General features: G+C 43.0%; 1 protein-coding gene across 3 annotated transcripts; it reads left to right on the forward strand.

The window, feature by feature from the left end:
- Positions 1–380: 380 nt before the first annotated feature.
- ppm1bb (protein phosphatase, Mg2+/Mn2+ dependent, 1Bb) lies at positions 381–24,510 on the forward strand. Of its 3 annotated transcripts, none has more exons than XM_069713012.1 (7): positions 381–645; positions 10,051–10,893; positions 16,158–16,275; positions 16,829–16,940; positions 18,367–18,424; positions 20,133–23,493; positions 23,721–24,510. In XM_069713012.1, the coding sequence occupies exons 2-6, from the start codon at positions 10,063–10,065 to the stop codon at positions 20,460–20,462; spliced, it is 1,449 nt and encodes a 482-aa protein (XP_069569113.1). In that variant the 5' UTR covers positions 381–645; positions 10,051–10,062; the 3' UTR covers positions 20,463–23,493; positions 23,721–24,510. The 3 variants fall into 3 exon arrangements, with proteins under 3 accessions (XP_069569113.1, XP_069569115.1, XP_069569114.1); XM_069713013.1 differs by lacking the exon at positions 381–645 and adding an exon at positions 8,361–8,426; XM_069713014.1 differs by lacking the exon at positions 20,133–23,493.
- The last annotated feature ends 1,442 nt before the right edge of the window (positions 24,511–25,952 follow it).

Here is a 25,952-nt window from a genome sequence, read left to right on the forward strand (position 1 = left end):
TAGGGGCAGAGCTGACTGACAGAAGAAAGCGGCCAATTAGCCGACGTTCTGCCCCAGCCGTGGTAACCAATCACTGCGCGGGTGCCAAAAATAACACCTCCTCTTGTTCAGCACCCAAAGTCGAAGGATAGCTCTGTGGCCTTTCAATGGAGGAAAGTGCTGGATTTGTCAGTGTTGTATAATAATAACCAAACTCTCAGTGTCCATATTTGTTTCTGGAACGATCGGAATTATCTTCGTTTTATTTGTGAGAAGACAGAACTGGCGTCAAACATGCGTAAAAATCAACGCTGTCCAAGCAGGGAACCACCGAGAAAGGAATTATCGCCGCTCATCTGAGGCCAATCTCGATTATATATATATATATATACAATATATATATATATATATATATTTTATTTTTTATTTTTTTTAATTTATTTTTTGGTCAAATAAGGAAACAACAACAACACAGCTAAGCTAGCTAACGTTCGCTCCCCTCCCCTCCCCCCTCCCCAACCGTAGATAGCTAGGTTAACGACATTTATCTTTTCACACGAAAGCGGGAAGTCCAGCAAAAGGAAGAAAAGAAAATATATATATATATAAAAAAAGAAAAAAGAAAATCAAGATTGGATCAACGTTCGCCGACAGCAGCAGGAAAACGTAAGTAAGCGGTCGTTAGCTCGAGTTTTTGACAACCTCCTCCCCCCGCTAAGAGAACTGTTAAGTTAGCACCGCCGGCTAACGTTAGCATCGCGTCAACAAACGGCGGAGGCGAAAGGTAGGCCCCGGACCCCGTGTTCACCGGGAGGGAGTTCAAAGCATGTGGTCCGGTCGGTCGTTTATTTATTTATTTATTTATTTTTTTAACCGCAAAACGCATTTCCAACAACAACAAAACAAATCAGTCGTGCGCACCCGCGTTGTGTTAGTAAACGTACGTAAACAACAACAACAACCAAAAATAAAAGCTGACCTCTGAAGTTTCACAGTAACTTGGCAACGTTAGCAACCGATTTTTTTTTAATTTTTTTTATTTATTTATTTTGAATGAAGCTCATTTAAATTAATATCGGACTCTTTTTTTTTTAAAATTTTTTTATTTCTTATTTTTTTTTTGGTGAAGTCTTTTAACGACACGCCGTTGTTGGCCTCCGGTGCTCAAAAGTCCGGCGGTCCCGAAAGCGAGCTAATCTAAGCACGGTTAACGTTATAGCTACGCGAGCTATAACCGGCTAATGACAGCGTTAGCGGACTTTTTTGTTTTTTGTTGTTGTTGTTGTTGTTGTTGTTTTGTCGTATCAGTGGTTTATCTGTGTAACGTTATATCGTTTTTTTTTAAACCAACTGCCAAGAAGGTCCCATTAATTTCTATTGGTAGCGTTATCTACGTAGCGATAATAATAATAATAATGCCCGGAGTTAATCATCAAAGCGTGTGTCTTTAACGATAATGCATGCAGTGCCAGCAGGTACTGTGTGTTCTTGCGTGTATGTATGCAAGGTAATTATAACCCTAAGGCCCCTCTTTCTTTTTTTGAATTTTACATTTTTTTATTTATTTATTTTTTTTACAATTTTGAAAGTGTCTTTAAGTTGAAGCCCGTAAAGTTAGGCAAGAAGGTATAACATGTCATTAAAACGGATACCAGTAATAGTCTCTTAACTGGTTCACGGTGTTTATTCAGTTGCATTTCACTGCGACAGCAGCAGTGCTCCTCCCAACACTTCACCGATTCTCCACTGGTTTAAAAAAATAAATAAAATAAAATAAAAATCTTAAGTATATAACCATCAATAGCGTGACTGAATGTGTTTTGAGAAAGCTCAGTTGGTGTTGTAACGCTACGAAACAGTCAAACGTAACTGAAGCCGAGCTAAACGTACGTATTGGTGTTGAACTTTATTCATTGTTTCACTTGTTGACTGTTCAAACGGTTTGGTTTGATGTGCATTTCTGAGTTTGTTTTTCCATGTCTTGGTTGATTGATTGACGTTACAGCAAAGTCAGATACCACATTCATTTAAAAATTTTTTTTTTTTTAATATTTTCTACATATTGCATTATATTCCAGGCCTTAAAAGAGCTCTGCAGGTTCATTGACCCAAGGAAGCTGTGTAAAATGTACTGGGGCTTGTTCTGGCCATAAACATAGGCTTGGTTGTTAACTCCTAACTAGTGTAGGTCTACAGGAGCGCATACGATCAACCCTGACTTGGACATGGTTTTTAAAGCTTTTCTGCTGAAGTGATAATATAAAAAAAAAGCTCCTTGAATTGGGTGTAAGAGCATTTGTTCTTGATGCACTGAGCAACTGGCAGCTAGATGCTAAATGATGCCACTTCTTAAATATTGTCTTACTGTTTCTTCTGCATGTATTCAAAAGTTTATTTGAAATGTTTCTGATGCACCCTTGCAACAAATCAGGTCAGTAAACAAACGTACTACTAATCTTCTCTTAATAGTTTTTTTTTTTTCCCAATATCGTAATAGGATTTTTTTTTTCCGTGCGTTTAGGGTTTACCCCGTTTTCCAAACAAGAGTATCCTCTAGCCTGCCAAAATGATGAGTTCTGCGCCAACTTTTTTTATTATTATTTTTTTTATTAATGAGCAGGCACTAATGCAAAAAGTACTTCAGTTTCTGATGCACTGATTCCATGGAAAAAAAGAACAATTGCCAAGATTTTATGCTGAATGTGACGCTCTTGACTCCCCACGTGTAGAGGCCCAAGTGTGCGAGCAGATCAGTTTGGAAATGTTATGTGATCATCAGATGATTATCTAAATTGCCCCCGCTATGTTGCAGATTTGTTACCAATGCTACGGCTTGTGGTAAATTTCATCATCAATTTTGTATCGTGCCGTGTTGAAATTTAGCCACCCTAGTCACCTTCTCCAGGATATCAGATTGCGATAAGGTGCACAGGTGATCAGCGTATGACATCACTTGGTGTTGAGCCCGTGTCCTGCTAGTCAGATGCAGGAGGAGTTCAATAGCTGATAATCTTATCTGAGTCAGCAGTCACTGTGTAAAGACCGAGGAGCAGATGAAACACAATGTCAGTAGGAGACTGAGACAGTCAACAAGCTTATTTTAGTATTTAACAGATCTTATCGGTCTAAGCTGTGCACTGGTGAAACTGTAGGCGTCAGAAGGGACTTTTGAAAACTACATTGCTGTGGGAGCCAGTAGAAATTTGCTCTGGTTCAATAAAAGTCTCGCTGTGACAAGCGTCACTGTTTTAGTGGATTAAATCGGTTTGACTGCAGCTTTCTCATTTGCTTACGTAGATTATTCACTTAGGACAAGCAAGGCATCATCAGCCTGAATGCAAATGGCTAACACAGCGTGCCATGCAGATATATATTTTTGCGCTACGTGCATTTATTAAATATTCTTGGAATATAAACTGTTGCACAAAGAGGGTAAGAAAGAGGCGATACTGGTTATTAATGTTGATGCAATGATACAAAATGTTTAGGGCTACTTACTGTGGTCTTGCTATTTATAGAGAATTAATAAATGTCAATATGTGTTTGCATAAAATTAACTGTTAAAGCTACTTCAAGCAGCCGTAACAAAAACTCAGATTCCTGATGGCAAACAGAATGTCTGTGGGTTTTGTATTGTCAGCCAGGTAAAAGGACATTTGTGACAGGTATTGATCAATCAAGAATACAATTAGTACATGAAGTGATAATAAAAATGTTTGCTAGTTGCAGCCCCAGTGTATATACATGTAATTTGAACAAAAAAGGAAATTTAGATCGACACAAGAAACCATAAATTCCCCTTATATGTCTGGCCATGGTTTTATAACTAGTCTTTGACACTGGTTCCTTGTTATGTGACATTATTTAGTCGTTGTGACGATAAAAGGCTTAGCTGGATTTTTTGATGATATCATGGTACCTAGATAATCTTTGTTTTAGTCTGTGAGTCACCCGTGAAGGACGGCGATCTCGGTTCCATTAAGATTTTTAGGAGCTCGATGTCAGGGCTGCAGTCGAGCTGTGTTTGGCCTGAATGGAGAGTCCAATACTCGCTTGTCCCTGCTCATTAAAAATGAATGTTTGAGGATTTTTCTGTGCTATGTTCTTTTAAATGGAATACCTTTGGGTTTGAAACTCTCGGTCAGACAAAACAAGACATTTAAAGGCATGCTCTACGACTCCTACGTCATGTGACAATCAAAATAAACCAAAGTTTCAGCCTTAATGGCCTCTCTCTTCATGCGGTTCCACCTCGGACTTTTATGAGTCTCATGAAGTTGTAAGTTGTGATTTTGTGGCTTGTTGGTTGTTGGTCTCCTCATTTGAGATGTTGGTGCTTTTGTCACTAAGGATTGTAGAAATGTACCAATGTCACCACAAGCCTAGTTTTAAAAACACCCGTTTTATTTGAAAATACCTCTCAAGTGTCAAATTTGGTCTTTGAGCTTCATGTACTGGAGGGATTTCCGCTATAATTCATCGTAATGCCAACCTCAGAAGTAATTTGCTGCAGATATGTGCGCAAAGGGGAGATGAGCAACTGTGCACCTTTGTTCTTCCGTGTGTGTGTGTGTGTGGTAAAAGAAATGTAAAAATGGAGGCACGGCAAGGTCAGGGTTAAAGGTGCCGTTAGCAGGAGCCTTCGTTAAAGAGTGTCAGATAACATAGAGAAGACGTATTTAAATACGTAAAGTCACGTTTGGGTGTGTGATCAGCTATACCGGGAAGATGTGGCTTTAGAAGTCATTACTGTCAAGCAAGGGGACCAATTACACAACACGCGCTGCGTTCTAGTTCAGGGTTGCCTGCTCCAAAGTCCGTATTTCAAGACCGAATACGTCACCGCGGTTCGTCGAGGCTGTCCCGTTCCAGAGGCTCCTCCAAATGCGGCTGTGAAATGTGACCCGGTCTATCCTCTGCAATCCACACTCACGGCCCCCCGCAGTCGTTTCTGGGTTGGCGCATTCACATGGTTCTCTTCACAATGTAAATATGGAAACGTATCACATGACCTTGCCATTTATTAGGTGTTTTTCAGGTAGACATCAGTCACGAAGTTCAATATGTGGACTAGAGTGATGAGAAAAGGCTTGATGCTCCACGACATACAAAATTGCCACTGATTATATTATATTATATTATATTCTTTTTAGCTGCTTGTAGGTGTTGATAACGGTGTTTCCCATAAATGGGTTTTACTTCTGTTGTCTGCCCAGCCTAATAAAATCATTCAGTTGTAAATGAGATAAATCTAACACGAAAATGCCGTATTTTGTTCTTTTTTTCTTTTCTTTTTAAATCAATAGCCCAAATGTGAGGTGTTTAGGAAACATCTGGAAAATTGTAGCACCTACAAATAGTCTGCTTATGGGGCAGTAAGGAGACTTCTGCAAATTCTAACTAGAGAAAATAAAGTGGTTTACAGTTTCCCTCTCTAAACTCCACGAGTCTCTGCCCACCCATTGGTCGCAAGACTGTGACATTTACAAAGGACATTCACCTGAGCCGTCAGGTCCTTTCAAAGGATATAAACCCTGAATTTGGACACACCCATACTAAGACAATCACACGAGAGGGCACCTATTACACTTGAAAGATCAAATATTATGTACATGAATTTCCCAATTCAGTTCAAGTTATTGGTATCACAATTCAATTCATAATCGATTCTCAGTTCCAATCTGATTCACAAAATAAGAAAGAAGTCACTTCAGGTTCGTAGTCCAGTTAACTGGCTGCCAAAGCACTAAAATGTCACGTGAAAAATAATGGTTAAGCTATGTGATCTCGATTAACTGTCTGATGAACAGGGAAAAAGAACAGAAATTCTTAATGAAAATACACATCTTCTCTATTTTGAAAAGGCTAACTGCTTACGGTCTTCTGTCTCTGAGAAGGGAAGTGAAAGTGCAATCTTCTCCCCAACTTGACCTGCCAAATATCATTTATAAAACAGAAGTCGTTCTGTGTGTAGGGAGTGATCTGCTGTGCTGTTAATACCGTTACGTCTCCAGTAGTAGAGGGTTTGGTTTTGTCAGCATAACGCCCTTAGCAAACATTACTGTGCAAAAATATTGCACGTGTTTAGATTCTTCCCAAAGATTCCCCCAAAAATAAATTTTCCGATTCAAATCAATCTTCTCTTGATTAATCTGATATCGATTCATACATCCCAAAATCAATTGAAAGAAAGAGTATCTTGATGTTGACTTCTTGTTGTTGAAAAGAATATGCATTCATGTAACAGATTTTTTGGGTCTATTCTTAATATAAACATTCATATTTTTTTAATAATGCTCTATATTAGAGGGGTTTGTTTGTGCAATTTTCAGAATCGGTTCTCTGAGATTCTGTTTCAGATCCAAGCGAAATTGATATTGAAGGATTCCAGCAGGTTTGAGAGGCTCGGACTCTGCGCCGTGGTGGATAAATAAAATACGACCTGAAGTTGAACTTGGACGTACGGACGGGTGGGGGCTCTTCCGCAGTTGTAGGCTTGATGTGTCTCATAAATTACAGATGAGGTAAACAAACGGAACAGACCAAAAATAAATTACACCCAGAGGATTATTTTTAGGCTGACAGCCCGTGTTTTTAGTCACTAAACGGTAGTAATTGGGTCATTATTTTTTTTAATTTTTTTTTATTACGCGACTGTTGTCTTCATGACCTGTATATGTTGATACGGTGCGATCGACTGTTGTCCCTTTGTCCTCTTCAGTCTTCTTGGTAGTGTCATCCGCTTTAGCGCTCACCATGAAGACTCTTTTATTAATCCAGACAGGAAAACAGTTTTTGTCATTAAAGCAGCACCAGGCAATTTGTATCGCTCGACAAAATCTGATACGTAGGCGGCAACGCGGAGGTCTTGGAGTTCCTGGAGAAAAGTCTTGAAATATCTTTTTCCAAATGTAGGGTCTTGAATAGAGCGCTTATTTCAAACACTCAGATCCTCAAACTGAAAATCTAGAAATCAACATCCCGGGTTGTTTTGTCTGTAGGTGTAGCACATTACCTAGAAAGTGAAATATGAACCTACTGGGCCGAACCCCACCGACCTGCTGCATATGAATGTGTACGTATGGATGGCGCTGAGCGCTGTGCGTTAACCTCGCTTCCAGGAGAGCGTGAGCCGTATTGTGTGAATGTATCTGCTCCCAGAGCAGCATTTGGTCTCTGCAGCGCCGTGTAATCGCCGACCTTCCACTTCCCTGTTCGTAGCCAGTGGTTTTTGGCAGACGTGTGTCTTAGCGTCAGGGGGTGTTAGTTTCGACCTGTGGTTACAGCACGGGTGACAGCAGTTTTGAGGAGGTTAAGTGGTTGAGAGTTCCTGGTTTTAGTCTGATCTCAGTGGAGATATTTTCTGGGCTTTTTTTTTTTTAAAAACAATCTTGTTTTTGTTTTTTTGTTCTGTGCGTGTGTGAGATTTCCCAACAAACTGTTGTACCGTTGTCTGCCAGAGAAATCTCAACGTATCTGCATGTGTTCTTGCAGTCTGCACGTCTCCTTTCAGGGTCTGGCTGCTGCAACTGCTCTAATGGATGGATGATGCAACTCCCCCTTCCTCTCGCTACCGCGTGTGTGTGTGTGTGTGTGTGTGTGTGTGTGTGTGTGTGTGTGTGTGTGTGTGTGTGTGCGTGCGTGCGTGCGTGCGTGCGTGCGTGCGTGCGTGCGTGCGTGCGTGCGTGCGTGCGCGTGCGCGTGTATGTGTCTTAGTCTTAGAGCGAGCGAGAGAAAGACATGGAGAGGGGGATGTCGCTGAATGAAGCTTAGCCTGGATGCTTGCACTGCAGGGTGGGTGGTTGCTAGGCGATGGCACTGTGTTTGTTTTATTTTTAGAGAGAATCACTGCCGGTGAGCATAACAGATTTGTCTTTCTCTCATACACGACACATGAAAATATAGTCTACTGTACGTCCGGTGGGGTGGGGCGGGTAGGGTGGGGGTGGGGGTGGAGATTTTGATCGTATAGTCATTAAGCAGGAGAGCAGTAGAAATGTGAATGGCGTGGCCCACTGCCTCACCCTGGTCATGAAACCTAAACCGGCCTGGCGTATTTATAGATCATCTTTTCCTCGCACATAGACTACGACACTGCACACATGCGCACAGCAGACGCTGCACACACACACACACACACACACACACACACACACACACACACACACACACACACACACACACACACACACACACACACACACACACACACACACACACACACACACACACACACACACACGTTCTTCTGAAACCAGCTGTAGTCGCTGCGTGCATGTACTCGGCCTTTTTTGGGCACATGCCTGTCATGCCGCGTGTGCGCTCATGTGGGAAGTAATGTGGAGCGAAAAATTGCTGTGTTGTCAGGGGGCGCCTTCGGTTTTGATCGCTTTTCGTTGATTTCGAGATCTCGCAAGTGTCACAACAGACGCCGAGCAATGCGTACTGTAAGTAGCTCCATACTGTCGCAGTTGCTGACATTTTAAGTCCGAATTGATCGGTGTGCTGGGGAAATATGGTGCAGACATGGTGAAAGGCGGTTAAACATATGAAGACTGTGGCCTTTGTGAGGACCCGGAGGTGCAACAAAAATACTAACCAAAAACATATTCTTTGTGATATTTTAGAAATAAAACATCACGGGGAATTTTACAGCTATTTTATGGAGTATAGTCGGGTAGAATATTTTTATTTTGGATTTCCTTTTCAACGTCAGCTCCACTCTGTCTTTTGAGGGCTGAAACCGAATCTACAAATTTATTTCCACATCAGACGTCTTGCCAAAGCATGTTCCTCATGTTGTATCGTGTTGTGTGTTGTAATGTCTGTATTTTATAGTAATAATAATAATAATACGTTAGTTGTACGACACCTTTTAAAACACAGTCGCGAAGTACTTTACACAATAAATGGGGCACATTTAAAATACCAAGAAAATTAAACAAAATAGTAACTCTTTTTTTTTTTTTTTTTTTTTTTTTTACATGTTCTATTAAAATATAATTTTCAAATGTAATCAAATAGTTCCAGAAGCGACGGTAAGGGATCAAGGCAGTATTCCACACGACAATGAGAAGGAACAACAGTGCAGTTGTCCAGCAAAAAAAAAAAAAAAAAGTTGTATAGCCTAAAACACAGACAGCTTTCACACACGTTTTTTTTTTTTTACCCTACAGCAGACCAAAGATGTCGTCTGCCTGCTTGACTGCATCGACATCAATAATTAACCCGTTGATTTTGATTAACTTGTGGTCAGAGGGTTTTTTTTTGGTTGAGAAGGTTGATTGTAGAGGCAAAGATCAAAAACGACTAGTCGGATTTCATTTCCATCCAGCTCTCGGCAGGCAAAAAAAATTCAGACCTTGTCGAGTCAGTAAATGTCACACTCTTGTTTCCTGCCAACAAGTTAACTAATAGTATTAGTTACCTTGTGTTCAGAGTGAAAGAGGCTGTGTGTGCTCAAAGAAGCTTTACAGCTATAGTGTAATCCTCAACTCTCTGGTTCCTCCATGGCTATCTTTGTCTTCTCAGGATCACTGGCTCTCAACCTCCAATGAGTAATTAAAAGCACTCTGCACTCAGTATGAAGCAGCCCACTGAACTACTGACATCAAAAACGGGTGATTTTCATAGAGATTTATAGGACCAAGCGTATTATTATAGACTATAGAATATAACGTGATACTTTAGGCCCAGTTCAGACCAAAGATTTGCAACGAGGCGAAACTGTTTGAGAACTTTTGATGGGACAAGTTGTCGCCAACGACCTGGCGTGTCAAGTTGTATTTGGGTTTTGGAAAGTTTTAGAATGGAAGACGCGATAGTTGGTGTTTTTTCTGCTTGTATGAGGAGACACCAAGCCCTCTTAAATATTGTGCTCCTTTGGAAAAAAGACCGGAGAACGTATGAGTGTATGCAACTTGTTTATTGTACAGTAGTGCAATATGGGGAAAGTGGCTGAACTGGATAAGGGACAGATTACTTTCTCTGTTCTTGCTGGTAATGGTAATTCAAATTTAAAAGGTTTAATTTCCCTATTTCTTCCTTTTCTTTCCCTTGATCAATCTACAGCTATAGGCAGCAATGGGTGCATTCCTGGACAAGCCGAAGACGGAGAAACATAGTGCCCACGGAGAGGGCAACGGGCTGCGCTATGGCCTGAGCTCCATGCAGGGCTGGCGGGTGGAAATGGAGGATGCTCACACAGCAGTGGTGGGCCTTCCCCATGGACTCACCGACTGGTCCTTCTTTGCTGTCTACGATGGTCACGCAGGCTCCCGGGTGGCCAACTACTGTTCCGGCCACCTGCTGGAGCACATCTTGTCAGGAGGGCCCGACTTCGGTTCAGGACCCAGCTCCGTGGAGGGCGTGAAGGACGGCATCCGCTCGGGCTTCCTGAACATTGACGAGTACATGCGCAGCTTCTCTGACCTGCGGCAGGGCCTGGACCGCAGCGGATCAACGGCCGTGTGCGTGTTGCTCAGCCCGTCCCACCTCTACTTCATTAACTGCGGCGACTCGCGGGCCCTGCTGAGTCGGGACGGCCAGGTGGGCTTCTCCACCCAGGACCACAAGCCCTGCAACCCACGCGAAAAGGAGCGCATCCAGAATGCTGGCGGCTCGGTCATGATCCAGAGGGTAAACGGCTCCCTGGCTGTGTCCCGGGCCCTGGGGGACTACGACTACAAATGTGTGGATGGTAAGGGCCCCACGGAGCAGCTGGTGAGCCCCGAGCCCGAGGTGTGCGTGTTGGAGCGGGCGGCCGAAGGAGACGAGTTTGTGGTGCTGGCGTGTGACGGAATCTGGGACGTCATGTCCAACGAGGAGCTGTGCGAGTTTGTCCGCTCACGACTGCAAGTGTGTGACGACCTGGAGAAAGTCTGTAACTCAGTGGTGGACACCTGTCTGCATAAGGTAAGCTGCCGCACATTTTGAATAAAATTCGATTTTTGAATGCAAACTTTTACTTTAGGATTGAATTGTAGGTGAAATCCAGTGAATAGGGAAGAACTGTGTTGCAATTAGGACTAGAAATATCTCGGCGACTGTGGAAAGCAGTAATCCGTTTATAAATTCTCCTCAAATCTCACCTCTGATTCTTAGAAAAAAACAGTCAATTTTTTTTGAGTAAGAATCGAATATCCAGCATCATTTTAACTATACCCAAGTTAAATGATGGATAACTGTATGTCAACGTTGCAAAAATGATATACATCTAAGATTTTAAACATTTTCAATAAAAATGTAACATCTCGCGGGAGATATCAGATGGTGAATAATGCTTTAGCGCTTCAACTTCTGTTCCTGTCCACTCGCCTTCTCAGCTATTGATTTAAGATAAAGCAAGAATTGCCCTTCGCCTTTGCAGAACTCATTCACCAGTCCGTGTCTTAGAATTTAGCCTCCAGTGTATCACTTATTTTTTTGTCTTATGTACTCCAAGAACCAGGGAGTGCGCAGCAGCTTAGTTATTTTTACCTTTCTGGACGCGTTATCTCAAGTAACAGCCACACGCTGTCATAAATCTGCTCTGCTGCCACTGCCTTTTGTGATGTATGTGACACAGTACCCTTACAGAAAGTTACAGTGACCACATTGACTTTTACAGGGTAATGACAAGGTGACTGTCCATTTGGTTGAAGGCCAGGGCTCTGTGTGGGTCCTATAAATGCCAATTAATGTGATGGTTTTAAAGTACACACAAAGTGCCAAGTTCAACTTACTCCATATTACTATCTGCCAAACGTCTCACTGATTCACAGCATTCTATTTTATGCTTTGCTCATACGCCAAAGTAGGAAACCACCTAGTACAAAGCCTTAGCAACAAGGTGAGAGTGCGCGGTATCTTACTTATCGGTTATCGGGAGGGCACCTACCTTCACCAGTGTTACGTTGCGTTCGGCCCATGAAGTCCCGGCCTCTCAGATCTACTCCCCTCAATACTCACTCCACCACTGCTCTTTTACATCTAAACTAGTATATCTGTGCCTAAATACTTCGGCAACGTTATCTTTTCTTAAAGCCACAAAATCATACATGCCACAAAGTCGTACCTGCTCCACCCTTCTTGTTGAGCTGCCTCCGCCAGCTGCCTGCTGCAGGCTCTGTCCTCAGATTTCAAGCTCCTGTAATAGTGCTGTTGTTGTTCACGCAATGGGCCCTCGACAACCTACCTCTACTGGACGCACTCTTGCGCTCCACCCCCGGCCCCCTCTACCTCAACCACTAATTCGGAATATCTTTCTCTTTTCCCCTCACACGCCCCATCAATAATATTTTCCCATGCCACTGTCGGCTCAATGAAATATACTATTTGCTGACGACCTGACCACAACACAATATCTGGCCTCTGGCTGGTACAACTTATTTCCTGTGGAATCGCAACCTTCCTACCCGGATGTACCTGCATTTCCCAGTCCCCTACCTTCATTTAACACGCTAAGAGCTTGCCTGCCGTGGGCCCTTTCCTCCCTTGCTTTCCTCTCCCTCTTTTAACAAAACTAATAGCTGTCTTATTTCCACTCTTCCCTGCTTTTACTTCCATTCTCCTCTTCTCGATGGCAGCAGCCAAGCGCATCAGTGCCTGGTTATGCTTCCATGCTCACCTACCTGCTGCCAAACTAATCTTACAGCCTGACAGAATGTGCTCTACAGTTCCTACCGCTGAGCATAATGCACGGGTTGCATCCTTACCTACCCACTGTTTGGTGAGTTGTGTGGTAATTGAAGCACCCACTGTCCCTGCTCACCCTGAACAATATTTTCTCTGCCTCCTCCTCACGTCGCACCTGATCAATTCCTAGCTTCCTCCTTTCTGCAGGGCCGGCCTCACTTTACGTTGGGCCCCCTGTGCTCAGACCAAAGTCACCCCTTCCTTGCTGCACCCAACCCACGACCTCTGCCTGTCTTACCGCTGCCTGCCTTGCGTTCCACTTCCTTCCTGTCCCTAACGCCGGTGCCAACTTCCTTACTACCTCTTCTTTGCTTCCTTCCAACTGCAACCTTGGCATACTTAAATTCCTCTATTAGGCTAGATGGCGCCGTGTCCCACCTCTGCCATGCTGTGGTAACGTCAGCGGTGGTAAAACACATCCTGGTATCCCGAAAGTCCTCCTTTACCCGGTTACCTATCTCTCCTGACAACCTAAAGACGTTAAACACATTTCAGATAAGGCTGTGCGGCACTGAACCAAACGCATTTTCTAGTGCTAAAAACACTACCTGCGAATCTCTTTTCTCTTTCCTAGCTGCTTGAATCTGATGCCATATTACACTAACGTGTTCTATGCAACCTGCAAAACCTGGAATTCCAGCTTTTAGCACAGAAGGGTCAATCAGCTTATCCCCCTCCAAGTAACCTGCCAGTCTCTTACGAAGGAAAATCTTCCCTTCGACATTCAGTAGACAACTGACTTAATTCTGCTGACTCTTTTTCTTCAGGAAAAAGTATCACCCCTGCCCTATGCCATGCCCTCGGTATCACTTTTTTTTTTTTCCCATATCATCTTAAATAGCCTTCACAAGAACCCAAATACGTCAGGTGCACTTTTACATAGCCGGTGGGGGACCCCATTTGACCCGGGGGCCGATGAAGCCGTTGCACGCCTGACAACTGCCTGCACCTCGCCTGTTGGTGGTCTATTTTATATTTTTTTCCACCTAATGATGGCATATCTGATGGGAGGCCGATCTCTCTGTCGTCTCCTACGTCCGAGTCTCGTTTTCTTAGGTATTCCTCAAGCTTCTTCCTTAATGCTTTTAGTTGTCCACTTCTTTCCTTATTAAACAACCTCTTGACAAAGCAAGATGGCTCCTTAAAAAAGGAGACCATAACTCTTTCCCATCTCCTTCTTTTTCTCCTCAAATGTTCTGCCCTCCTAAGTACTACAAATTGATTTGTAACACCTCAATTCCTTTTCATTTTCTTTTCAGTTGCCTTCCTTCATTGCATCTTTAGCTGCCTTCTTTCCTTTACTAACCTCTCTACTTCTTTCTGTCTTCTTGATTGACCTACCTCTTTAACATGTTCTTTCCTTTTCATTAATACCCTGAATCTATCAACACAAAACTGGTAGATAACATCTCCTAATCTCTCTAATTTAGCCTCTGCTGTCCCTTTCAATCTCTCTAACACCCCTACTAAATCTATATTCACTCAATCTCACTACCTGGTTTGACCTCATTCACACCCCTCTCTTCAGTACTGGCACCACTGTCCTCTTGGGTACTATTGATATCCTGGCTTTCGACCTGCTGCTGGACTTCAGTCGACTGTCTTGACTGAAGTCAAGTACTCAGGAAGTACTGGTCAATGCGACTCTCTTGCAGACCTTCTGACAAGCACTTTTTCCTCCCTTGATGTATTTTGAGGCCCTTAGCTGTGGTCACCTTCTGCCAAACACAACAACAAACCTGCATTTCCCTTCCTTCCCCCACTGAGCCCGTGTCCTCCTTGATGTGCTAATCCCTCTTTTGGTCATTTCCGTGCCAATGAACCACGAGTCAATCCTTCTCTTGGTCGTTTCAGTTCCAGGGTCTGTAGCTGAGAGATCCGCCTGTGAGTTGTCTTCCGCTCTCGCAGACTCTCGGGGTTTCGTTCCACTCCCTGTAGGCGTAGCTTGGTTTTGGTGCAGTGGGACTGCTTGGAGCCCTTCCTGCAGGTGCTATGAGGTGCCAGATCATTGGAGGCCCGGCCGGATCTATTCCCTCCTCTTAGTTCTCTCCATGCTGTCACTAGGACTTTCCCTCGTGGTCAGCTGCTGTAATCACAGCAGTCACCAGCCGGGCTGGTAATTAGTTTTTCAGTACATACACAAAGTGCCAAATTATTGCGATTAACACCACAAGGTGTACAATGTGTACAATGGCCCTCCAGTCATAGACTGAACAGCTAATAATTGCTGCATAATGCCAGTCAAATAAAAACGTTTGAAGTTTATCATGAAAGATTTAGAGCTGAAGCAATTAGCTGCTTAATGGATTAGTTAATTGACAATTAGTCAGCAACTATTTTGATTATCTTTATTTTTGCAGAAATGACACATTTTTGATAATGCTGCCTTCAAATATCAGAGGGAGAACATGAGGCTATCAGGATGATCAATATTTTTCCCACTTCTTAATTAAGAAAAACTCTACATGACTGAAATTACATTATTATAACTTCACATCCAACGAAAAATTTACTTCCATGGCCTCCGCTATTTCTTAAAATGTTCTGCTCAAATCTTTTGGACATTCCTGATTGTTTTTTGAGGTTTAATAGACTGAGTAGTCCTTTAATTCAGAAAATAATCGGCCAATTAATTAATTAGCAGCAACACAAGAAAAAGCAGCATATACTGTAAATATAGGCTGTGGTGTTTTCTTGTAAACAAGAAAAGTTATGTTTACATTCAGTATTTATCCCCAAAAGGCTTTGTGTGTATACTCGAGGTCAAACAAACACGTTTAATACATTTCCTTATTCGTAAGAAGTTTGCAAAGTCACTCTTTTGAAAAACGGCTTTAGACTTGCATTGTTTACATCCATGTTTACCTGCTAGGAATTTTCTTCTTCCCTGTCTTTACTAGTACATTGCTGCTTATCTCCACACATTACTGCCACCTGCAGGTCACTGGAATAATGTTAAACAGTTGGCAGTATGGCAGACTGTGTTGGAATACCCATTAGCGAACAAAACAGAAATTGCTCGTAAAAAAAAAAAAAAAAAAAAAGCTCCAAAGTGCTATTAGACAACGACTAGCTCTCTGAGTGCTCCACTGGGGAGCTTTATTTCTGTGTTCAAAGTTTAACCATCTAGCTTGTTTACATAATATAAAAACAAATCTCCCAAATCATCTAAATGTAGATTTTACATGCTAAAATTGTTTGAATCATTTTCCAGCAGAAAGTTTGATTGGGTGTTATTTTTTTCTTTCATTTTGTGTGAAAATAACTCTTAACTGCTGGCGAGTTGCCTATTTATGTTGACAAGGAAAGCCCCGAATTTATTTTAAACAAGAATAGGGGCATTGTGACTGCCTGAAGCCCCGTGTCAGTCAGGGTTAGAGAATCAAAACATGGCCAATATTATGTGTTTCAGTATCCTGTGTCATTGGAAAAATACCATTCACAAAGCATACCTTAAACACTACGAAGATTTGATTTAACTCTTGTCTTTTTTCATTCTGCAGGGGAGCAGGGACAATATGAGTGTTGTGTTGGTCTGTTTACCCGGAGCCCCCAAGATCTCGGAGGAGGCTGTGAAGAAGGAAGAAGAGTTGGATAAATACCTGGAAACCCGCGTTGAGGGTCAGCACTTTGAACATGCACACACACATTTGCCATGGTAAAGAGTAGGGTAGCCTTAAGAATTGATCATTTATTAGTTTAAATGTTGTCTGAGGAAGAAAATAAATATTTCAAAAAAAATGTTCCGCCATCATCTTTCCTATTTTTCCATATACACCAAGTTTGTACTTTTAACTGTTAGGTTGTAGTTACAAAGCCAACCCTGTTCTTTCACGAAGTCTTTCAATGATTTTGTCGAAACTGTTTTTGCAAAAGGTAAAGTGAAACAAGTGGCCACATACTGTGCTCAGATACTGTGTACATAACCAGGACAAAATAAACATTCTTTAGGTAGAGCAAACATTGGAAGTCAGTCTGCTACAGAGTGGTGCTGGAAAAAGGTAAGCAGTGATGTATCTGATTTTTTTTTTTTTTTCCACCACCCATGATTTCTCTGCTTCCATAGTCAAAGGTGGTGGTTAAATCTCAAAACTCAGTGTAAATCATATACTATAATCTCCCCTCATTCAAGGTGTAACCTCTCACAAAGTCCTTGCCCTTTTTGTATTTGTAGAGCTTCTGGGAAACTGTGGAGAAGCGGGAGTCCCTGACCTGGTGTCTGTCCTAAGGAGCATTGCCACAGAAAACATCCCCAACCTTCCACCTGGTGGAGGCCTGGCCAGCAAGTAAATACACACTGAACTGCATTTTATACACATAAAACATAACAATAAATATTATCTGACTTTCGAGACTATCCGCATAGATTGTTTTGTTATTGCGTAGAAACTTATCAGCAGGATGTTGCGTCCTAATGAACAGAAATCATAATGTCATTTGTTGTTATTGGTAACTTGTGAAATTAACGATCACATTTCAACACCTTTAATTTTATAGTAAATGTCCTATGATTGTTACAAAGTTATTAAGCATACAAGGCAGCATGAATATTCCTTAAAAAGATAAAACGTATACTGTATGGCTGTAATATGGCTGTAACAATGATTATTTTTATTATCAATTAATCTGCTGATTATTATTATTTTTTTTAAATAATTTGATGCTTATAAATGTTAAAAAACAGCTGAAAATGCCAACAATAATTTTGCACAGTTCAAGGCAACGTATTAAAATAGCTTTTCTTTTATTTGACCAGTAGTCCAAAACCTCAAGTTATTCAGTTAAATGTCAAATGAATGAAGAATACAGAAAATCTTCCCACTTCAGATACTGCAACCAGGGAAATATTTGCAATTCAGTTAATTCGCCAATATTTTTTTTTTTCTGTGGCAATTAACTGAGTCATCACCGCAGTTAAAATAAGAATTGAAATAATATGACAATGTTCAGGAGCTCTGACATTATACAATATAGTTGAAGCCAGTTTAAATACAATGTCCTTTTAAAGAAATTACAGAATCAGCCATGTTAATAATACGACCATTACTTGATTATTTTTTAAATTGGGGAAAAAAGCAGATGTATAGAATACCACATTCAGAGCTCAAACAATTTATTGATGAATCGAATGACAATTTTTTTTTAAAATACCCCTCCCCCCCCGATTTTCTGGTTTCGGCCTCTTAAATGTCAAAAATTGCTGTTTTTTTTGTTTTAGATTCAATCAACCTGAATATATTTGGGTTTAGAGTTGTTTTAAAGGCTACTTAAAGAAGCCAACTAAGACTGTGAAAAATTGTCTTCAGCATTTTTCCCTATCTTCAGATGATTCCAGCAGAAAATAATTGGAGGATTAACTGATAATCAAAAATACAAATTGTTTGCCACAGCCTTGGTCACATTGAGCAAAGCATGCGCCCACACAGCAGCTGCATGCACTAACAACATGGACCACAAGTGCAATTTCAAAACTTAAAAACATGCGGATAATGCCCATCAGATGTTTCCAAAGCGCGCATGGATAAAAAGGATTCTGTTGTCTCTTCATGCACTCGGGGTGGATTCTCGTATATCGACTTGAGTTGCTTTTTTTTTAGTTCCATTAAATCCTCAATCAATATACATTTGCTAAGAATGAACAGGGACTGTATTATGTTGGGAGTGTTTCATCTCGTCTAAGCAGCGAGCCGTGTGCTGTTTGTGTGTTTGCAGGCGGAGCGTGATCGAGGCGGTGTACAACAAGCTGAACCCTCACAGAGAAGAGGAAGGGGTGAGTTGACCTCCCTCTGAACCCCTCACCTCTTCGACCTTTCACCCTCCCTCAACATGACCTCATAAACGCTCACCAGCCCAGACAAGGACGCTCTCCTGTGTGTGTGTGTGTGTGTGTGTGTGTGTGTGTGTGTGTGTGTGTGTGTGTGTGTGTGTGTGTGTGTGTGTGTGTGTGTGTGTGTGTGTGTGTATGCGTGCGCGCGCGCGTGTGTGTGTGGACGCATGTGTGAGCGAAAATAAATGTGATTTAAGTGTGAACGAGGGCGGAGGATAGACTGAAACAGAATAACCTTGGCAAGCTCGGTGAAACTATTGAATGAATTCCACGTTGAAAAGCTCCGAGGCCGCGTGCTCCATCTCAATTTTGTATTTATCATTGACACAGGATATACAGTAAGACCTCAGAAAACCTGTTGAACTCCTCAGCTATAGACGCATGCCCTTTAAATCGTCAATTTCACCGTACAGAATGCTTCATGAACCTGGTCCAAGAAGCATCTGAATGCACGAATGGTGTCAGAGTTGCCATGCAAGGTGCTCGCCGCCCCGGAGCGACCGCTGGCGTGTGGACGGGAGGAACTGATGATTATGGCGGCAACCTTACAATTAGTGGGCAACCCGCTCCACCAACTGAGCTTAAGTCACGAACTGGAACGACTAGACGGACTATGATTAAGATAAGTTTTGCAGAGACAAATGTTCATGTGTACATTAAAAAACAAAAACGAAGATGTAAACGAAGTCAGTTTACGTGTTGATGCTCTCCTGGCATCGTTATTCTGTTTTGAATATTTTTCAGATGAAGTTTGCTCAGAAATAATGCTTTTGCATATTTAAATCCAAATAAATGTTAGAGCTCACTAAAATGTCACAAAACTGGGACTATAACATATTACTACACACATGAGGTGGCCATCAAGAGATAAAAAAATACCATGATTAAAAATCTTGATTCCCAAAGCTACGCATAATACAAGTCACTCCACGCAGCTTCTCTCCATTCAGAACTCTTGTTAATGTTGTAGGAAATGTGTGTGTAGTTAAAAGAAGAAATCTCACATCCAGAATCTTACCTGGAAAGCTGTGAAGGCTGGAGGCATTTTTACAGGTGTCTTGTAAGAGATCAGGCAAGGATGACTGTGTGTGTGTGTGTGTGTGTGTGTGTGTGTGTGTGTGTGTGTGTGTGTGTGTGTGTGTGTGTGTGTGTGTGTGTGTGTGTGTGTGTGTGTGTGTGTGTGTGTGTGTGTGTGTGTGCGTGCGCGCGCGCGCGCGCGTGCGCAAACAAATGCACATGAGTGTATCTGTTATGATAATGTTAGTGGAGTCTTGACTTCCAGGCTCTTTTCTCTGGGCTGTGTGGGTACCGACCGACCGACCCCCCCTCCCCTCCCCCTACCTCCACCCCCCCCTCACTTCTGTTACACCACACAGCGAATATCACAAAGGGATGTTGGGTCACAGGGTCAAAGGTAGCGCTTGCATGGGCCTGCCCGACTGGTGCAAGAATGTCTCTGACATTATCACGCTACTGTGTGGTAGATATTTGTGTGACAATGATGTGAGTATTGTGCTGTTAGATGTGTGTGTGTGTGTGTGTGTGCGTGTGTGTGTGTGTGTGTGTGTGCGTGCGTGTGCATGCGTGTGTGTGTGTGTGTTTTTGACCGTGGAGCGTGCCTGCAGAGTCTGACCCTGGCGTGTCACCTCAGGCCTGTGCGGGGGGAGAGGAGGAGGAGAGTGAGGAGGGAGGTGGCAGCACGGCAGCTCATCTGCTGGAGGCTCTGCGGCAGTTCCGCCTGCACCACCGGGGGCAGTACCGCTCGGTGCTGGAGGAGTCCCTGGCTGCCTACCACCTGCGGGGGGAGAGTGACGCTGAGGGAGCAGGGGAGAGCAGGAGGACCTACGATGACGACGACGACGACCAGGAGCAGCCCGCCTCCCCTCCCTCTCCCCCCTCGCCCCCACCCTCACCCGCCATTGCAGAGCCGGAGGCCAGCCAAGATGCACCTGCCTCCAAGTCTGATCCCTCCTCTGACTGAGCACCCACCCTCATACCCACCCAGAGCTCGAGTCAGATGCGCTTTGACCTCTCCTCCTCTTTCCCTCGTCACAGAGCTTGAATAGGCACATTGGCCAGTATCGTGGTTATTCAATTACATGGCCCTTCCGTCTATTCAAGTTCTGTCTCCGAGACACATATATACCTTCCACCTAATGAGGACTCTTTCTTTTCTCTTTCCTTTTTGTTCCTCCTGACCACCTTGGCTTGGATTCCCAAACCCGCCAGTCACTTTTACAACTTGACCGCACAGACTGATGTTTACAGTAGAAAAGAGCGAATAACAATTTATTACATGCAAAGGCGGCTGGTGAAGCCAAAGTGAACCTTTGCATTCTATGGCCTACATTTACCAGTATCTGCTTCTGGCTGCAGCCCCTCCCTCCCCCATCTTAGCTCCCAGCCTCACCCCCCACCCCCCACCCCCCCACTCCTGCTTACAGTGGACAAAACTGACAAAGAAAAAAAGGAGACGAGACGCTCTGAACTGCTCTGTCTCCAGGCCTACTCCATCTACAGACTCGGAACACACTCTTTTGTGTATATGTATATGTGTGTGTGTGTGTGTGTGTGTGTGTGTGTGTGTGTGTGTGTGTGTGTGTGTGTGTGTGTGTGTGTGTGTTTGTGTGTTCGTGTGTGTGTTCGTGTGTCTGTCTGTCTGCATGAGTTTGAGTGACCGAGCAAGAGACCCATCATCACTACTGAAATTAGTATTTCTGATAGGTTGTAACATTTGGGAGTTAACGCATTTATCAGCATGCTCAGTGAGGTTAGGCTGTCCAGAGCAGGAACTTAAAAAAAAAAACCTAAAAAAAAAAACCTCTTCGTCCACATCACCACTTCTTCTTTTTTTTCAACTGCTGCCTCTAAGCAGCCTTAAAGGTTAAAATGTGTTCCTGGTTGTTGTTATTCAGGTGGATGTCAGTGACTCTGTTAAGTCTATAGCAACGCTAGCGAGCTTGTAAGGCTGCAATCGCGCACTGCATTCCAGACAACAAACTTATCAGATGGAAAACGGTGGCGCCAGAACAAAAATGTAGTTTTGTCAGACCAAGCATTACATTGTATGATGTGGCTCATATTTGTGTCAACAATTGCTCGATTTGAAAGGCTACCAACGGCGTGTTAGCGTGATGCAGCTAGATTTTGAACTGAGAACAAGTGTCATTGGTGACATGCTATTGTTAGCATTCAATTATAAGCACAGCTGCTCTTAAAAGAACAGCAATTCTTGCAAAGCACATAGACAGATGAAGGTGAACCTGATGAGTAATTTAAAACAAAAAACTGGGTCACCATAGAAACAATGAAACATTTGACTTTCAGTAACATTGTGGTCTTTCCTCTGGGGGTTCCCATAGGCTCATACTTCTTTTGTCAAACATTCCTACAATTAACATTGTTAAAACCTGTTGAATGTTGACATGCTGAAGTCTAGTAGGTATGCTAACCTTTTGGTATGTAATGTTTATCATGTTAGTTTCCTAATTTGGTGACGTTTATTTTGTTAAGATTCTAGCACGCTGCATTAATCACACGGACGACAGCCGCGTCTGACGGACTGTTTTGGTTTCAGCGGTTCCGTTACGAACTGTTTGACCTGGAGGTGGCGCTCCACGTGGGATCGTGACCACAAGGGTTTCGTCCACATATTGGTCCATCAAATAGTAGCAAAAAAATTTTTTTCACTCCGATATCACATTACTGAAGTCACACATCTATGTCATCGGCTGATGTCATGTTATTATCAAGGTCCGCCGTGGGCACTTCGAGCCTCGGTGTCCAGTTCAGACCTCAAACGCCAGGATTAGCACCTGCGCAGTGAAGTATACGTGGACGACACGTCATACGTTTTATCGGAGACGGTTGTGTATCCGTCATCAGTTCACAGTATAGCTGGAATTAACGAATTAGGTTCTCATCAAACTCCCACTTCTGATATTAACCGTGGCTACGTGAGCCTCACGACTCGTTTTAAAAAGCCCACACACAGCTTATTTCATTCCTCGCACGTGATGACGTTGCATCTTCAAAACGACACAGTCTCCTCGCAGCATTGTGAAAGTCGGACGGAAACGGACTGCTTCCGTTTATTCTGTGAGAGTGAGAGCAGGTAGAGGAAGGTTATTGTGAGTCTGTGTAAGCGCCCTATACCCAGGGAACTCTGGTAATGCATGCACTGCACTTATCCTTTCAATATCTTAAATCACTTAACCATCGGAGGGGAGGTTGTGCTAAACACTGTGCGTATGTATGCGTGTTTGTGGATGTATGAGTTGTATTTGTATGCCGTTATGTGGGACAAATCAGTCCTGCGAGTGACAAATAAACAAATAAAAAGGATTTGAGTTATAATGCCGTGATTCGTGTCAAATGTATGAGTGTCTCTCACTGTAAACTGACTGTTTAGGTTTTTTGGTTTTTTTTGTGTGTGTTTTGGTCCTGTACCAAACATGTCACCTTGCAAATGTGTAGATCAGGGTTGTGACAACAGGATACAAAAAGCTATACAATTTGTTTTTGTTTTTTTAAAGTCTTAATTTTTCACACTCAAAAGTGATTTGATTTCATTCAAAACGATCATTAAAGTCTCCAGGCAGTATGGTGGCATTTGATACAGGGCCATTTCCTGAAACTGCTAGTGGAATTTGGTCAGTGTCCTTACTCCGTTTAATGTGCTGTATACGTGTCTGTGTTGGCTGTGAAGTGTTTTGGGAACAGCTAAAGCAGAAAATAAATCCTCACCTTCCTCGCTCTCCTCCTGTCAGCTTTTTTAGCCTAAACTCGTAATTTTGTCTCGGCTGCTTGAAGATACCTTAATCTGTCGTCTCCCTTTTTTAAAACAATAGCAGCTCTCGGGTTTCAAACCTCAAAATAAACGCCTGCCGCTGCATTTGCATGAGCTGGCGGTGAGGAGCGAGAGGGAAGCTGGCGTAGACTATAGGGACTCCATTCTCTCCATTCCTCCCCTGTTTTTCAGTCTGACAGTTGGCCTCGTGATTCTCCGCAAGGTGAGTCATCAGAGGTTGTGTTAACGCACAGGCTGGGCTGGGGAATATCACTGTCTTCCACCATTATCCATTCAGTTTGAGCAGATAAGAAACGGGGAGAGAGCTTCAAACTTGATTTAAAGCAGCAGGAGCAGTTTTCTAAGTAACTACTGTGTTTGGCGAGGGACGCGGGAACGGCGAACCTAACGCACCTCTCTCTCCCATCTCTTTCCTCTTTACCCACCCAGAATGCCGCTGAGCTGGAAGACCCCTGGTAGCCGTGGCAACAACCCCCTTCTCCTCCCGGTGATCTGTGCATCCACCCAGAGGAGGAGTGTCTCTCCATTGCGCCATGTCTTTCTCCACTAAAAGAGGACATGTGGTGTGTGCTGGAGTGCGTGAGTGTGCGTATGTTGGTTGTGCATGTGTGTGTGTGTGTGTGTGTTTGCAGCAGTGGGACAAAGACGACAATGACAACAACTACACACACACGCATACTGCTTTAAACCTGGAGGAAAAACAGAATCACTTCTCTGAGAAATGTCAAGATTTTATGAACTGAAGCATTGTGACGGTAGAGATGATTTTTACCATTGAGGTGTTTTTTTTTTGTTGTTGTTGTTTTTGTTTTTTGTTTTTTTCTTTTCTTGAATGTTGACATTGAACACCTGACTTCACAATGACATGAGGACCTATCGTGTGTGTGTGTGTGTGTGTGTGTGTGTGTGTGTGTGTGTGTGTGTGTGTGTGTGTGTGTGTGTGTGTGTGTGTGTGTGTGTTTGTGCGAGAGAGAGAGAGAGAGTTTGTGTGTGAGAGTGTTTCAAGGAGGGCCAAGAGGAGACAATTGGTGGATAAAGACTTTGTATGTAATTCCTCTTCTCCTGGACTTTTTGTTTTGTGCCCCTGGGTCTGATAATTGCCTAACACCCTTGCTTCTTCCCTCTTAAAAGACACACGCATACACACACACACACACACACACACACACACACACACACACACACACACACACACACACACACACACACACACACACACTCTCTCTATCGCACACAGACACACAAAACCATAAACACCTACCCCCACTTCCACCTGTGCACGTATGTGATGTGCCACCTTCGCAGGGCACTGCATGAGGACTTTGGTTCTACATGTACAGCTACGTGGTTTTCTAATCGACCGGGATGGACAGCCATTGGTTGAGACTGACTAAACTCGAAGGACCTCTGGACACTGATAGGCCCCTGCCGTGTGAGAAATGATTTGGATTTTATTTTTGTTGATGCTATTAGGATGATGACGATGATAATCATGATGGGGAGGGGGCTGGGGTGGGGGGGTGGAATGGGAGGTTATCACTGAAGAGCCGAGTGCAAGTTGGACTCGTGGCTTCGGGGTGGTGGGTCGGGTCGGGGGTTGGGGGGCGGTTGTTGTATCACTGGTTGGACTTCCTGTATGAAGAGGGGGAGGGCAGGGGGGAGGGGTCCGATGGGCTCTCTCCTCCTGCCTCCCCACCATCACGGTTGGAGGTGCACATGACAGCAGACTGTCCTGACAGAGGAAAGTTTTTTTTGTTGGTTTTTTTTGTTTATTTTTTTAATGTTGTCCATGAGGTTACTAGCTGCTCGCTGTGTAGAGTGAGTGAACTCCCTGTTTTAACCCTGTTCCTGGTTCTCAGACTGCATTGGTAATGTTTGTATTGCTGTTGTTTGATTGCACTCACATTTGATTACAGAAAGCGTCTATATATGAAATAAAATACCTGCCAAGGACCCAGTGGTGGCCGCGTATTTTAATAACTCGTCACGTCATGTGGGTTTGTGTACGTTTGTGTAGGCCGTGTGATCTGGTCATGTTTAAAGCACATTCAGAACAGATGTAAAAACTACCGCTGAGTATTAGTGCCACATGGAGAGAACAAAAAGTTAAGAGGAAGAAGAATCTTTTTTTAATTTTTTTTTTTTTTTAATTTCACATTTCCACAACAAGTGAAAATGGCAAGAAAAAAGTCGAAATGTCGAGAAGCAATGGAGGCGCGTTTGATGAACTTAATCAATTGTCAATCATGTCTTTTAATACAACATATCCTCTTTCGTATTGCGTGCAGTTATAACCACTGATACACTTGCATCCGTCCATGTCCAGCTAATTTTGTCTGCACTAATGCGGCCGGTCCCTCCCGGTTTGTGCGGTTTCTCCACATAACCTCGGCACAATTCAGCACAATCTTTTCAAAGTCCTGATACTTCTTACCAAACTGTATTTATGCGCTAAAAGAGATGTTTCTTCGTTGTTACTAAAAAAAAAAAAAAAGATTCTGAAGTAAGAGTCTGTGCAAGTAGTTCGATTTATCCTGAGTTCCACCTTCATTTTGAAATGTAATTTTATTCTGGAAATAGCCCATAATTTCAACTTTATTCTCAACATTTCGCTTTTTTTTTCTCTCAAAAAAACAACAACAGCAAAAATCCTTCTCCTGT

Source organism: Brachyistius frenatus, unplaced genomic scaffold (genome assembly GCF_029030835.1).
Source record: "Brachyistius frenatus isolate BFR_SWC_R1_liver_20210118 unplaced genomic scaffold, ASM2903083v1 Contig_115, whole genome shotgun sequence".
In the NCBI taxonomy this organism is placed as follows: Eukaryota; Metazoa; Chordata; class Actinopteri; family Embiotocidae; genus Brachyistius; species Brachyistius frenatus.